Raw genomic sequence first — 15,644 nt, 5'->3', positions numbered from 1 at the left:
TTATTGCTTTAAGTGCAGTTTAAATCGTTTCTTAAACACATGGTATATAGTATAAGTGGTATACATGTTCAGGTCAGCTTCACACGCTTAAGTAGACATGCTTATGACATGTGCTTTGTCCTATCAATATAGTCTTTTAGAAATAATTAAGCCATATCATTGTCAATTCCTTTAGAAAAAAGTTTCTGAGAACTTGGTTTAAGTATTATTCAAGTGGTATTTGCTTTCTTGCAATGAAGAGACTTGATAAAATACACTTAATTTTTTTGTTTATACCCATTGTAATAATATGGCACATAATGCCAGAGAAACTTTTCAAGCCTAATAAAATTTTTGGGTGTTTGTTCTCTAATTGTTTTTTGCATCTCTTATTTGCACACTTTTTGTAATAATAAATTATTTTTCAGGGGCTGGAAATTTGCGATGGCCACACAAGTTGCAATGCAAAACTCTGGTTCATATTCTATTTCTCAGTTTCAGTCCAGAATGATCAGGTAAAACTTTAATCTTTTGTTCCTCTCCCACCCACCCCTGTCACCTGCTTCTGACGTGGATAACCTGATAATGAGAGGGAATACACTTTTCCAAGCTCATTTATCTAATGTCCAGAGTTCTGAAGTTCTAGTGAACAGCTTGATGCATGCTTCTTATTAGTGTTGGGACAGAGGCACTGACTTTACACAGAAGTATGACTGATACAAGTATAAAAAAAGCCCTAAAAACCAAAAAAAACCCCCAAACCCACCAAAACCCAAACCACCTTTGTACCTTTTAAATGCTATGTGCAGTATCTTTGAAAGGGAGAATTTTTGCAGTATTTTTTTTATTGTAAATTAAATGAGATTAAGCTAACATTGTCAGAAAAGACCATGATGGCTCATCATTTGATGAGGTGGGAGAGGAGGATATAAAGAATAATGCATAGTCAGAACTGATTTGATTGTCTTTTCTAGGTGGGCCAAACTGCGAATTAATATGTTGCCTGCCACAATAATTTGTGAGCCAATCTCGGAGTGCTTTGTTGCCAGTCTAGTTATTGGATGGGCAGCTCATCATGTGTTTAGATGGGATATAATGGTATTTTTCATGTGTCACTGCTTGGCATGGTTTATATTTGACTACATTCAACTAAAAGGTGTTCAGGTATGTAGCCTTATTTTCTTTGGAGGTTATAAAAGTTATTAGTGCTATCTACGTCAGCAAAAGCTAAGCTTAATTATAACAACAAAATAATTCTCTTGACATCAAGGAAATAACAGGTTAAATCCTGTTATTTCTCAGTCTTCCAGCTTCAGTTATAGTAGGACAAAAAGGAGTAAATGTGCTTGGTCATAATTTTGTTTTCTATATGCACCTGTCTCTGCCTAGGCTCTGAAAGTTTGCATATCTGTCCCCTTAATCTTCATGTTTCCAGTCTGCTCTGCCTAGGCATATCCAGAAACTTTAAGCTTTAACAGTACAAGAACAGCAGCTTTGTGGGATTTTGTTTTTTTCTTTTATCTTAGTTGTCACTTTGTCTTGTATTTATTGAGGTGTATATGTACTCTTAAGTACATTTTTCACTCTATTTTGGAAATAATGGACTTACAGGACAGCTGTAGCCTACTTCTAAAAATAAAGTCTTCCCATCACTAGCAGTAAGGTGACATTTTTCTATATTAAAAGTTTTGAAACAAATCAGAACAGCATTTGTTCTTCTAGTGCTGTAGGAACTACTTAGATGACTTTCTGCTGTGAGCATATTCCATCCAAATCTGGTCCATAAGTACTTGTGTATTCAAACTTCTCAAATAGTTCTCATCATACTGAAAAATATTCTTTTGGTAGACTTAACATGTACTGAAAATTAAAAAAAAAAACCCCAAAGTTAGGCCTTGTGTTGATTCTGTAGGAGCCCAGGAGGTCAGTTCAACAGTCACCTTTCTGATCAGTCTTCTCACAATGCACAGCATGTAAAAGAGCTTTGTGCCTATTCCTCCTCTTCTGAAGCCTCTTCAATTTCCAGCTCTGCATGTAGCTGGAAATTCTCAAAGGAGCAGAAAATTTAGAGAGGCTGTAAGCTTTTTCCTTAGTCCTGCTTTTCCTATGTAATAGGCCAAAGCTTACTTATTTGAATTTTACTCCTCTGGGAATGTGCAAGAGTGTTCTGTCTAGATGATGTTCTTCTGGGGTCTGTGGTAAAAACCCGTTGTCTGCTTGAACACAGTTTTACAAAGCTTCAAAAAGAAACAAATTAAATTGTCACGCTTTTCCTTGCCGTTTACTCTACATACAAGTCTCTTTTTTCAAACCTTCAGGGTCATTCTGCCAAACTCCTCATGTTCAATATGGGTAATCATATCTTGAACAGGAAAATGTTCTTGGCTTATAAAAAATGTTATTGATATGCAAATCTGTATAATAAGCTTTATAATAGATTTATCTGTAACACAAATGTTTTAAGTTACTTCAAAATTCCCTTTAAATAATCAGTATGTTTAAATACTTGTTTTTTATATTCCCAGGGTGGTGCTCTGTGTTTTTCAAAACTTGATTATGCAGTAGCTTGGTTCATCAGAGAATCCATGACAATTTATATTTTTCTATCTGCTTTGTGGGACCCCACTATTAGCTGGAGGACGGGACGCTACAGATTACGGTGTGGAGGCACTGCAGAAGAAATTCTTGATGTATAGCCACAGCTTTGTAACTGTGAATGTCAAAAAGAGAAAGGGGGAAGAAAAGTATTATAAATTGTTTATAGAAATACTTTCAAGAAGATCTACCTTCAGTAGTTTTATTACTTGTATGTTTTGGTATCTGTTCTTTAATTTATTTTTGCATGGCACTTGCATCTGTGAAAATACATCTGTAGTCTTGGCCAAATGGTACCTTGCTCCTATGTACAAATAGAAATGGAGAGAATTGGTCCTGACATCTACTTCTTATAGGAATGCTCTGCAGTGAACTCTGGAAAAAAAAAAGTATCCTCCTATCCTCCTGGATATGAACAGCTTCTTACTCCATGGTGTGCTAGCCTAGCAAATCCAGGATTCACATAGCTATTTTCCAGCTGGATTATACAAGGCTGTACCTACTAAAATCACAGAAGTACAGCTCATTTCTGTTCTATCCCACTAAATTGATCTAGTAACACGACCTGGGAAAGAAGCTCTTAAATGCTTTATGCCTACCTCTTGCAGTTGCTGCAGAACAAAATGAATGGAAAGGTAAAAACGCTTTGCAAAAACAAACTAAAGTAAAGCTGGAGTCTTGTGTTTATATGTGTATATGAAATGCTTTAGTCATTGCAATGAACCAAAAGTGGACTGAGTTTGACAGAATGAGTTGGAAGGAATTACTGGTCAGGCATGTATCATGGGCATCTTTTGGCCAACGCTGATCTGGTTCTGTCTTGAACCTTGTTAAGCACTGTGCTGTAACTAGCCAAGCTGGTCCCCTTCAATATTTCCATCCTTTTTTAAGGGGTGTTTGTTTTTTCCTGTGAGTGAATGCTTTGATGGGGAGGGCGGGGGGAGAGTGTGTGTGCGGGGGACATAGTAGGGGGTAGAAGGGAGCAGAAATACATTTCAGAAACATTTCACACATGAGCTATTTTCTTACACAATGTCTTAAGAATGTAATTTCATGATGCAGGTATTTAATATCTTTTTATAGTGAACATACATACCTATACTAGTCATAATTAAGTATTCAATTGCAGTAGATATTATGAATATATTAAAGGGCCGGGTGAGTTTGCTGTTACTGATTAAAATTGTAATCTTAATTTAAATATCAAACTAAGTCTACTCTTGGCTTTTTGCCTTCTACTGTTAGTCTAGCCTTTAAATTGGACTTTTGTATTCCAGTGGTATGACTAAAAGGACTAGATTATAATGCATGCCGTGTTTTACCTCCCTCTGCTCCCTGTAGCTTGGTTTCCAACCTCATTGTGAGACTTCCTAATTTGTGGTGAACTGGACTGTTTTCTTTGAACACTTTTTAATTAAAAAACCACAGCAAAGCTAGAGAGGGATGTTGCATAAGCCTTTTGTTTTCATAATTGTATTTATGCTGCTTTACTTTTCTTATGGAATAGCATATTGTCACCATGAATGTAAGCTGCTAATTAAAAGGCTAATGCCAACAAAGCAGCTTTAAAAGTTGGATGATAACGTGTAGCATATTAGCAATAATGACATGTATTTATAAAAATTGACATTTTTACCTTACTGAGCCAATCCCTTACCTGTCATATGCTACACAAGTGTAATGTGTATGTATGTGTCATAAAACATACTCTGGGCCAAAATGTTTCATCCACCTTAATATCTCTTTTGCCTTATGGTACCATGGAACTCTTAATTGGTGTTTCTGTATGAACAAAGGCTTTTGATGCATGCTTCATTCTTTTCATGTGAATCAGGAAGAAGTACTTTTCCTGAGGAAAGTTGCACACTGAAAGCTAGTCTAGTTGTGACCCACGAAAACATTCTGGTTTTAGTGTAGTTTTTTACATAGTTGAAGTTTGCTGACAATGTTTGTATCTTTGTTTGTTTCATGAAGTTTGATGCCATTCATTGCACTGCTAAAGTGAAGCTTAGCTTGCAACTTAGCTTTATGCTGATTTCTATGCAGGCAATGGAACAGAACCAAAAATAAAAGGCTGAACAGACTTTATTTTTAAAAAAATTAGGTGGGGATAATTGTTTAACAGGTGCTTTTGTATTAGTAGAGCCATCTTTGGTCATGAAAAATAAAGCTTCATTTAAGCAAACAGTTTCATTTGGGATTGTTCAGTTGATTATGAAATGGAAACCAACACTGTCAAATCTTGTAGAAGATGCTGCAACAGAACTTCTAAAAGTTAAAAATGGGTAATGTAAAGTTGTGTTGATCTACAGATGTGTAGAATATACCATGTTTATTTAAAATTGTCTTGTTTTTTCTCTTATTTAAAAATAAATTTTGAATACAACCTGTTTGGAATTTGCCCTTTGTTCAATGATGCTGTAACATGACAGCTTTAATTATGGCAGTTTTGATAAGTCTGATTTCTGATTAGTCTTCATAGCAATAAATGGATGTGCCTTTCTTCTGAGGCTTTTTACACCTGGACACATCTGGTTTGGATTTTATATTTTGCTGTAATTAATTCACATGTACCTAAATCTGATTTTGAGTTGTCCTTAGTTTCTTAGAATAACTTCAGTAAACCTCACAACTGAACAGGTAGTTCCCTGGCTATTGTAACTAGTCAGCCTAGATTCAGATTTTAGAGTTGGATATCTTTGCCACAAACGACATTGAAATTGAGGAGTAGTGTTGATAGCTTTTGCTTTGAGGTACTTTACCAAGAAAGCACTCTATGCTTCCTCTGTCATCTGACTTGGCTTTTTCTTATCTCTTCCCTAACACTTAACTGAGGTTTTCAAGACTGTGTGTATGATAGAGTTGTTGGAATCTGGGAGGCATGGCAGAAACAAACACCACTGGAATCACTTGAAAACTAATTACAGAAACTTAAATATTCCTGAGTGTAATTTCTGCTCAGTACATTTGCAGCCACACAGCACAACACCTAATTCCCCTTTCCTGAGTCCTTTTATTATTTTCCTGCCTACTATTAAATAATGTTTTCATTTTATTCTGTGCTTTCAAATGAAATCTTTCCCTCTTGAATTCCTTTCATTGCCACTCTTCTGTCTCCTGACACTGCTGACTACCTGCACTTCCTCTGTCTGTTTTGTCAGCTGGAAAAGTTTGTCTCCTTCTAACCACCTGCTTTTGTGTATCACTTCTGAAAGCTGTTCCATTCATCCTAAAGGCTTCTTTTAATCCTCACACCTAATTTCTGATCATCTAATTTTAAGGTGGGTTTCGGCTCCTGCTATTCCTGGGTTAACTGGTCCCCCAACAGCTGTGACACTAATTCTGGCTATTGAGGCTAAGGAAACCTGAAGTTTTGTATGGCAATAGATAAACTTTTTACAGTTACACAAAGTGACTTCAGCCTAAATAGTCTCCAGGCTTGTCTAAATAATAACACTTAGAAGAGAAGATGGCAGTGTATCGAATGGCGATAATTTCAAACTTAACCAAGCTTTTGGGGTCTGAGAATGCATAAGCTGATGTTTCTAACTAATTGATTATACTGCATGGGTCTACTACTTGCATATTCAGAGTGAATGTACAACTTTATTTAAAGGTATTTTCTCAGCTCTTCAAACAAACTAAATTCCATGACCAATCTGCCCCATAACAGTGAGTGCTACATATCTGGGCAGATTGAGCTCTTCCCCCAGGGAAGTCATCTTCACCTTCATGCTGGATTTGGAGAAGGCATGTATTATTCCTACCTCAGTGTTGTAGGACTGCACTGTTAACTCAGATAAGTGATCTGGGATGTGCTTTTACCAAAAAAAAACCCAACCCAAAAACGAAACCAACAAAAAACCTCACCCAAAACCAAGCAACCCCACAAACAATACACAACCCCCAAGACCCCTCAGGACAAAACCCCACTGGTTTTCTGTATCCTGTAGATCCTGAGCGCTTGAAGTCAGACTGCTTTCAAGGTTGTTACCTCTTCTGCATTGCACAAATAAATTTCCATTGCCAGCTATCAGACAATTGAGAATAAGTGATAATTCTTATGGTTAAATTCCCCACATTCTGCTTTCAATCCTTATTTTTCTGGTCCCTAGAGTTTGAACCTTTCAGTAAGGAAGCCAAGTTTAATGAAGCACTTCAGGCCAGTTTAGCCACTTCCATGTTTGTGTTAAAGAGTCTTGTTACCTGTTCCATGTAGTAAGTTGCTGTTGACTATATTGCAAATCTTTGAAAATGTGTCTTTTTTTGTAGCAGTTTCTACTGACAGCTGCCTCTGTTTTCAGTTGGAATTCTACCTGCAGATCAATGCCCAGTTCTCCCTTCAAATCCATCTTGTTCAACTACAAGCATACCAGCCAGTCTTGTGGATCCTAAGGCTTTGTGAATGTTCAGCTGTAACCTTGCAAGGTTATGTCCTGTGTGTTTCCTTTTCAAAAGCAGTTTTAGGTTAGTGTCTTGTAAAAACGTTCTTCTAACTATGCTGAAGCCCTGCAATCTGTATATGGAAAGAAGTGTGTCTAACTATCCTTTTCAGTGGAAGATGCTTGTGATGCTTGTCTTCACACTTAGCTTAGGTTACAATAACTAATCAGCTTACTCTTGTAAACCAAGAGACTGTAAAAAAAAAAAAAAAAAAAATTATTTCTAATTCTCTCCAGCACAGCTTTTGGAATGCCTTATTTCTTAAATTCTCATCAGCTCAAGAGCAGCCTGCTACTTATGCGTGGCTCATGCTTCTGGGGAGAATATGCTTCCTCTTCTTGATCTTAATCAGCTCAAAGTATTTTTGCGTAAACGTTGGTGTGTCTGTAGATGATCAATTAAGAGGTGCAAACCAGACAGCTCAACATGGAAGTTTGTAGATTGCTGCTTGTTTCTGTCTCATCCCTCCACACACATCCCCACAGCTCTTTTTCCCTGTTGCTGACAGGAAGGAAGGGCCTCAGCCAAACCCATGTGCCAGCTGGAATTAATGGCCATTTTATATGCAGCCAGCTTGTGGGTGAATGGGAGAGGTCAGGCTCATGTGTCTGTGCAGGAAGCCAGTGAGCTCACTGGGAGCATGAAACAGGAGCTGTCAAAAGAAATCTCTTCACTGGGCTTTGACATGAAGTGAGTTATTGTTCTTGACTTGGCTTTGCATCCTCTGGGCCTGTGTTAAACTTAGATCTGCTCAGGGTTTCAGTGAGCTCAAATGAATCTAAAGCTCTGCTAGTCTTCCCCCCTGCCCTCAACTGGTGAGTAGCTTTTCCTCTTTTAAGGCTTGCCTGTTGCCTGAAAGAGTGTATTTTTATGTATTCAACAGTAACTTATTTTTGGTGGCAATGGGTCCTTCTGTTCTCTGATACCAAATGTTGGGGGAGGTGCTGGGACAACAGGAGACCTGTACAGTACACATGTAAAATGCAGTAACACATTCAAAAGTGACCCCCTAGCCCCATGGAAATGAGAAAATATGGAGAAACTATGAAGCCTTTGGGGGATTCTGTCAGTATATATAATTAAGTTTATTTTTTGTACTTGCACATACATACAATTATATATATGAATTTATGTGCATACATTTTTATATATGAACTTTTATATATAATTATATAGGTACTAATATAAAAATAAAACTATGTAAGAAGCCTTGAATTTGACAAGCCTGTTCTTTTCTGTATGTGGACCAGACAGGTAAAATAATGTTTTTCTAACATAAAAAGCCAGCAGCTCAGAGTTAAATAAATCATGAACCACTGGGGCTAGTATCCAGTTTCATTTCATCTCTCAGTAAGCAGACAGAGGAAGATTCAAAAAAAGAGGTTTTTTTCTGGTCTGATTACTTACAAGCTTGAATAATGTTTTATTCGTCGGCCTTTTGGGTCATCTTAGTAACACCCCACTGAGTGAGAATTCAGAGAGACTGCTTCCTTAGCTGGCAGCCCCCCAAAATCTGAGCAAGGCAAGGCACATACTTTTGTTACTTGCCTCCTTTCTGTTCAGTTTCACTGGCTTCTGCTCTTCCCTCTTGGGACAACTGTTTTGTCCCTGAAGTTCTTTATAAAAGGAGTTTTCCCCTAGGACAGAAATGTGCAGGAAGGAGAAAGAACAGAAAGAGGGACAGAACTGTAGTAAATGCACTGTTAAGTGTGTCTGTGACTAATGCTCCAGAGTGAACGAATACAGGCAAATCTGGGTGCTTTTGCAACAGGGGTAATAAGGAAGAATAACACCGAGGTGAAACCTTAGAAATGTTGTTAAGGGTTCTTGGTTAGAGAGAGGCTGAGACCTCTGAGATGTTCCTCAAGGGCAGCTCTCTAGAATAAGCCTGTTTCCTTTGAATTATATGGGGCTTTCAGCAAGACGTGTTTTATGGTTATGTTGTGTGGCTGGCAAAGGAGGAAACCGAGACAGCAGGACTTGCTGCCCACCCTGCAGCTGAGAAGTGAGACATGCAAACTTGCAGCTGTTGTCTTCTGGTTACAGACCCCTCAGAGACCTTCTCATTTTGATTCCCCATGTCTTGGAGCATTCAGTTGCATGCAAGCTCCTGCAGATGACTTGTAGGATAAGGATGGCTTGTCACTGTTGGCTAAGTGGAGAGGAAGCTATAGCTGGAGCAGCCAGATCTGGACCTTCCCAAGTTTGGAGTGTCTGCAGCCACAGGCTTTATTTGAAATGGCAATGTCTTGAAATTGCTGCTGGTGGATTTCCCTACCATGAAGGGTCCCTGCCAATGCTGTGGGACCTGAGGAGTCCATCTGTCTAAAGCAGACAGCGTATCAGGGAGGGAGATGGGAGCTGACAGATGTTAGAAGGAGTGTTGTTCTCCTGGGAGTACAACCTGTCTAACCCTGGTGGTATGGACTAGGAACCCTCTTACTTTCAGATACTAGAACAGCACAGAGTTAAAATGTTCATGTGTTTCAGGCATCCTCTTGCAATTTTGATGATAATTAAGCAGACATGTAGCATGTGGTCAACGATGACTGCGTGTGAACGTAAGTGTATCTTGCAGACTGACACAAACAACGATCTCTTCATAATGCGTCATCTATATGCTAACTCTGCTAGGAGTGAACAGTCATATTTGACATCCAGTGGTACTTTCATAAAGACAGTCTTTGTGCAGCCAGAATACAACTCCATAATATTTTCATGCTTTGCTTGTCAAACCAATTGCTTTTGTACGTAGCAGGTGATGGCTAGAGAGATGATTTCATTTCGCTTAAAGCCATAGCTGAGTTGAGCACCAGAAGTGAAATTTGGCATTTCCAGTGCTCTGTTCTATGATTAACAGAGAAGCTGGTGCATTTCTGCCTCAGGCAGTCTGTTGCTGCGGATCCATTCTTTATCAACTACATGAAGTACTAAAACGAAGTCCATAAAGCAGGAAAGACTGCAGTTGTGCACAGGGTCTGTCTCAAGGCTGGTTTTCACAGATTCTCAGCAAAGTAGCCTAAGCCCAGCAGCAGTTATGCCCAGAGGCCATGTACCCCTAGAGCTGTTCAAAGTCAGAGCACTACAGGTATACAGGCGAAATTGCCTTTCAAATGGCTAGTACAGGTGGTGATAGCTGTTTTGCAGGACCACAGAGGCCAGTTTGCTGGCCACAAAATTATGCCACTTTACACTGCATGAGCAGCATTTCCTGCTGTTGCGTGAAGGCTAAACACAGATCACATCCTAAAGGAAAGTATCTTACAGACTGAAGGAGACTCTTTTTACTAATCCCTTTCCTCCACCTCCAACACCCAGTAGCTTGCCCCTCTAAAAAAACATGGTGGAATTAGTCAATTTATTACTCCCAACATCACATTGTTGTTTTACCTCCTCTTGGCTGTGAATTGTTTTGAGCTTCTTGCTCCCCAGGAAGTTGATGTTGTCATCATAAATAGGCTGGACACATTTTTTCTTCCTTTTTTCAGACTGCCAGAGGTCTGAACGGACTGAAGCTCTGCTGTTTCATTGCTTCACACCAGAACTTCCCTGCTGTGTGCCTTCACCTGGTATGCACTGCAACCACTTCTGATGTCTGCTGCATCTGTGACAACCATTTGCTCCTATTGCAACATTGCAATTGGTGGACTAATGCGTTGCACCTAAGCAAAGGAAAATGACCACCTCCTCCCTTCTGTTAGCAATGGTTGAAAATCAGAGGGCACTAAAGGGCACACTCGAGTCCTGGTTGCTGAACGTTATCTCCATGTACCATAGTATGCAGGTGGTGTAAATCTGACACAGCTGATGCTCGGCAATCCCTTGCTGGGAACTGGTTCCTGCCAAGGTGGCAATAGAAAAAGGAAAAAAAAGCCTTTGCTTAGCATTTATTCAGAGATAAATAGGTTGTTTGGAGAGTCTCGCTGTAGTATTTCCATGAAAGATAGTCCTTGCCACCCATCTACTTAGCAATGTTTCAGGTTCCTGGACTTTTCTCCATACTTAGCTGAAACCTGTTGTTTTGGGGGAGAAAGGTCTATCACTACCAACTTGAGCTGGATCAGATTGACTAAATGACAGCCATCCTTTTTCCTCTGTCTGCCCAGGTGATAGATCCTTAAACTTTTTTTCCTGGATGGTATGTTGAAGTCTTTTTGTGACAGGCTCACTTTGCTTAGTTACTTTCTGTGTGTCTTTTAGAAGTACTCTACAGATGTCCGCAAGCCCATAGGCAATGAATCAGAGGTCACCAGTCTAAGAAAACTTTGTGTGACAAAGAAATTTCTACTCCCCACCAGAGGGGGTCCATGCTGCCTTAGTGATCCTCTTGGTAAAACAGAACTGGGTTCTTCAGTGGAAGATGGATAATCACTGCTGCTGCAAACAGCATCAAATAGCCCACTGTGAGTGTCCTTGTAGCACAGGACCTTCTTGCTCCCTTGACCATCCAAGAACAGATGTATGTGCTGCTGTCAGGGAGCTGCAGTGCAGTTCTCCCCACAAAGAATTAGGCGTGAATCTTGGACTTGCAGAGTAGCTGAGGTTGGAAGGGACCTCCAGAGACCTAGTCCAGCCCCCCTGCTCAAAGCAGAGTCAGCTAGAGCAGGTTGCTCAGGACTGTGTCCAGTTGGGTTTTGAGCATCTCCAAGGATGGAGACTCCACAAACTCTCTGGGCAACCCATTCAGCCACTCTCATAGCAAAGTGTTTCCTGGGGTTCAGAGGCAATTTCCTGTATTTCAGTTTGTGCCCATTGCCTCTGGTCCTGTCACTGGACACTACAGAGAAAAATCTGGCTCCATCTCCTTGACTCCACCCTCATCAGGTATTTATACACATTGGTAAGACCCCCTTGAGCTTTCTCTTCTCCAGGCTGAGCAGTCCCAGCTCTCTCAGCTTCTCCTCATATGTCAGATTCTCTAGTTCCTTCACCTTTGTGGCATTTCCCTGGACTTGCTCAAGGGGTAGCCTTACCAGTGCTGAGCAGGAGGGAAGGATCACCTCCATCAACCTGCTGGCATCACTCCTCCCTGTGCAGCCCAGGACACTGTTAGCCTTCTTTGCAGCAAGGGCACATTGCTGGCTCATGTTCAACTTGGTGTCCACCAGCACCTTCAGATCCTTTCCTGCCAAGCTGCTTTCCAGCCAGTTGGCCCCCAGCATATACTGGTGCCCGCAGTTGTTCCTCCCCAGGTGCAGGACTTTGAACTTCTCCTTGTTGAACTTCATGAAGTTCCTGTCGGCCCACTTCTCCAGCCAGACCAGACCCCTCTGGGTCACAGGATGACCTCCTGGCTGTCATATGTGCATCAGCGCCCTGTAAAAAGGGAGTATGTATGCCAGAGTAATGCATAACCTAATATATTTCAGATCTATGGTAAAACCCCTTTGTAGCAAGTGTATTTGAGTCCTCTTGATTGCAAGTCTCAGTCATACAAATCAAGTTATTTTATTGGCTCCTTCTAAGTCCCCACAATTCTCCTTTGTACAGACTAGGTGCATAACTGGTCTCTCATTTACATTTCTCTCATTAACATTTGTGCCTTATGTATACCTAACTGGCAAGCTATCCCAAGCAGCTATTTAAATCATCTGAACATTTGGGGTCTTGCTTTTGCCATGTTAATTAATTAACTGTAGCTAAAGTTGGCTGCAGGAGAAGCTGAGTGTTTTCTGATAATTCGTACCAGCAGGAATCAATGACTATGCAACCTCTCATTTTTGCACCAGATTTGAAAAAAAAAAAAAAAAAACCAAACAAAAATCAAACAACAGAAGAACACCAAGTCTGGATTTCACACGCTTAGTTTCTGGCTACTGTGTACTGAGGGTCTGACTGGACTTGGGCTTTTGAAGACTTTCAACTTTTGTTGATGAAAACTGGAACTGAAAGTACTCTAGGCATCACTAGGCTGACTCTAGGCTCTCCTGCCTACACCAGACTTCAAGTAAAGAATACGTTCATTTCAGGAGTGTAACACAGGCAGTCAGGGCTGCCAGATCTTCATGTCTGCATTACGTGTTAACAAATAGGTGCATTCAGGCAGGGAGCAGCATTCAAGCCTCTCTGCAAGCATTCAGATTATCAATCTGAAATTATTTTATTTTGGTATAAAGAGGGAAAAAAGCATTCTATTACTCCTAACCAAAAGCAAATTATCTCCTTCTCGGTCTAAAATGGAAACAATACAAATGGGTTGCTGATTGTAATCATTGGCTGTGACAGTTGGCTCCATCACTCATTCCTCAAATAACTGGGTGAAAAAAGAAAATAAATGGGTTTTGTATATCCCTGATGTATGCATCTGGGCACAGATTCTGAGTGCATTCATTGCATTTTGGATAAGAGTCATCTTTTCTGGGTGAGGGAATCAACAAATTGTCCCTCTCATCAAACATTCCTCTCTTCCCCAGAGCCCCCTGTCTCTCTGCCAGGCTTCCCCCTTCACCTGCTCAATCTTCCCACTGCCATCTAGGTTTGATGTCTCCCCTATTGCTTCCCGTTTCTTCCCTCCCAGCCAAGTGCAGATGCAGGCTGCTGCTCCCTGTGCAACAGGACATCTATGGGAATGAGTTGCATGTCCTCTGTGTGCCTGGTGCACGTCACTCTCTCCACCTTTGCTCTCATCCTCCATTTCCAGGAGGTACCAGTTCACACAGAAGCCAACCATGCATGTGCTGCTGGCGTGCACCCTCCTGGAGGACTTGTGTGTGGGAAAAGCCTGCTGCTTACTGGAGCACAATTGCAGAGGCAGCCATGGTGGCTTGATGGCCACCATCACGCTGACCACCAGCCGGTCCTGCTGCTCCCATGCCCGGTGGGGCGGTGAGCAGTGGGAATGTGCACCACGTGCGGTGAGTGTAGCATGGCTTCCTTCTGGGCTGAGGGTACCTCCAGCCCCTGTGCCAGAGTCCACTGCCTGAAACCTGGTAAGTGGAGCCAGGGGCTGCTGGAATGTGGTGCTGGATGCTCTGGAGATGCTTCGGAGCAGTGAGGAAAGCAAGTTGGGGAATAAAACAGAGGGCTCAACTGCTGTCTGGGTGTCTTCTGCCTTGTGCTTTTGTGCGGCTGTCCTGGCATTCAGAAAGGTGGTGCACAGCTGCTCTGTGTCCGGCACCTACCGTCTGTCCCAGAGAAGTGCAACTCCCTTGGTTTAGACAAACGTGCCTGCTGGTCCCCCAGTGGGCTGCGGCACAAGATGTGGGCGCCTGAGCTTGACAAGACTCTGCAAGTCATAGGCATGCCTTGAAACAGACCCTTAGCAGCAGAAATTTGAGCACCTGCCAGCTTCAAGGCATGGGCGCAGCTGGGCAGAGGTCAGACGGTTTCTGAACGACCCTGCTTTGCGCTGGCTGCAGTGATGGCTAAACCCTTTGCAAAGCTGTTTCAGCAAACTAAATCCAGTTGCAAAGCAGGAGAAGTAGTCAGGGTTGGGTTTGGGGAGATGTGGGGGCAGGATTTTTGTTTGTTTGCTGCTTTAGGGGTGGAAGAGCGCAGTGAAGGGTCTGGTGGCTGGCAGGAGGAGGGGAACTGCAGCAGCCAGCACCAACACCGGTACAAGCTGCAGTGGGTTCATACCCTCAGACAGGGATGTCTTTAATGGCTTAGCTCAGGTTTCAGTGCACATGCTGGTTTTTGGATGTTGGGCTAAGTGATTTACGTTTTATGAATGGCCATTAAAGCATGCAGCTTAGTCATAAAATGTATTAAGCTGTGGGAATTGGAGTTGCATATTGGATTAGGTTTAGCTTTAAGCTAGCTGAGCAACATTAACCATGTGTGTATTGTATTTATATGCAATACATTCACTTTCAAACTAAATATATTGACTTTCATATTAACTCCTAATTTTTTGTCTTTAAGAGGATGTATTTTATGTAATTTTAAATAAACATAAGGCATGCTTGTTTCTGCATGTAAATAGAAAAAACCAGAAAATGTGCTGTAATAAAGCTCCTCCCCTTTATTTTCTATTAAATATATAACACTTCTATTTTAGTAAATGAAAAAGGTTTTTGATTTGCAGGCTTGCCTGTCTGCTGTCTGGAGGTGTTTGCACTCCTACTTGCTAGAAAGACCTTTTGTTCAAACGCAGTACTCTTTCAGCAGGGTACCAGATATAACAGAAATACAAGCAAATTGAGATCTTAGCCTTGAATTTTTCCACAAGGTGGTACATCCTATTCCTGAGAAGCTTTAATATTTATCTAGCAGCCACAGGGCTGGATTCCTCACCGTCTTCATTTGTTCCAGTGCAAAAGAGAGGGGAAAAGCATAAAATGCTGCCAGTTTGATATCTAGTATCTTCCACCCTCTTTATTCTGGTTTGACTGACATAATGATACATAAAGCATCGGATGTGTCCTCCCTGTGTCTTGTTTGAATGGTTATACTGGTATTTGCCAGCAGTGTTATTTAGAATTAGTCTTTTTTAGCTATAACTGCTGTTTCCTAACCAATACCTTTATTGACACTAGCATTTCTCAGGTTTCTGTGTTTGCAAATGTCTCCTCCAGATCTAAGTTATTGTGCTTGTGCCTTGTAATTGCTCTTTAAGGCCACATTGCCTGCTCAGGAAGGAGCACAAAGTTTTGTGGTTGCCCTTCTGCCAAAGTGATGCACAGAAA

General features: G+C 41.1%; 1 protein-coding gene across 1 annotated transcript in view; it reads left to right on the top strand.

The window, feature by feature from the left end:
* The window catches only part of UGCG (UDP-glucose ceramide glucosyltransferase), a 36,132-nt gene extending 31,172 nt beyond the window's left edge, over positions 1–4,960 (top strand). Inside the window, exons 7-9 of the mRNA XM_030004782.2 lie at positions 408–494; positions 954–1,143; positions 2,505–4,960. Of these exons, the coding sequence (XP_029860642.1) occupies positions 408–494; positions 954–1,143; positions 2,505–2,675 (448 nt within the window). The 3' untranslated portion in view covers positions 2,676–4,960. The remainder of the gene's footprint in view (positions 1–407; positions 495–953; positions 1,144–2,504) is intronic.
* Positions 4,961–15,644: the final 10,684 nt, after the last annotated feature.

Source organism: Aquila chrysaetos, chromosome Z (genome assembly GCF_900496995.4).
Source record: "Aquila chrysaetos chrysaetos chromosome Z, bAquChr1.4, whole genome shotgun sequence".
In the NCBI taxonomy this organism is placed as follows: domain Eukaryota; kingdom Metazoa; phylum Chordata; class Aves; order Accipitriformes; family Accipitridae; genus Aquila; species Aquila chrysaetos.
The sequence above is the reverse complement of the archived record's forward strand: the minus strand, read 5'-3'. Positions and strand labels throughout refer to the sequence as shown.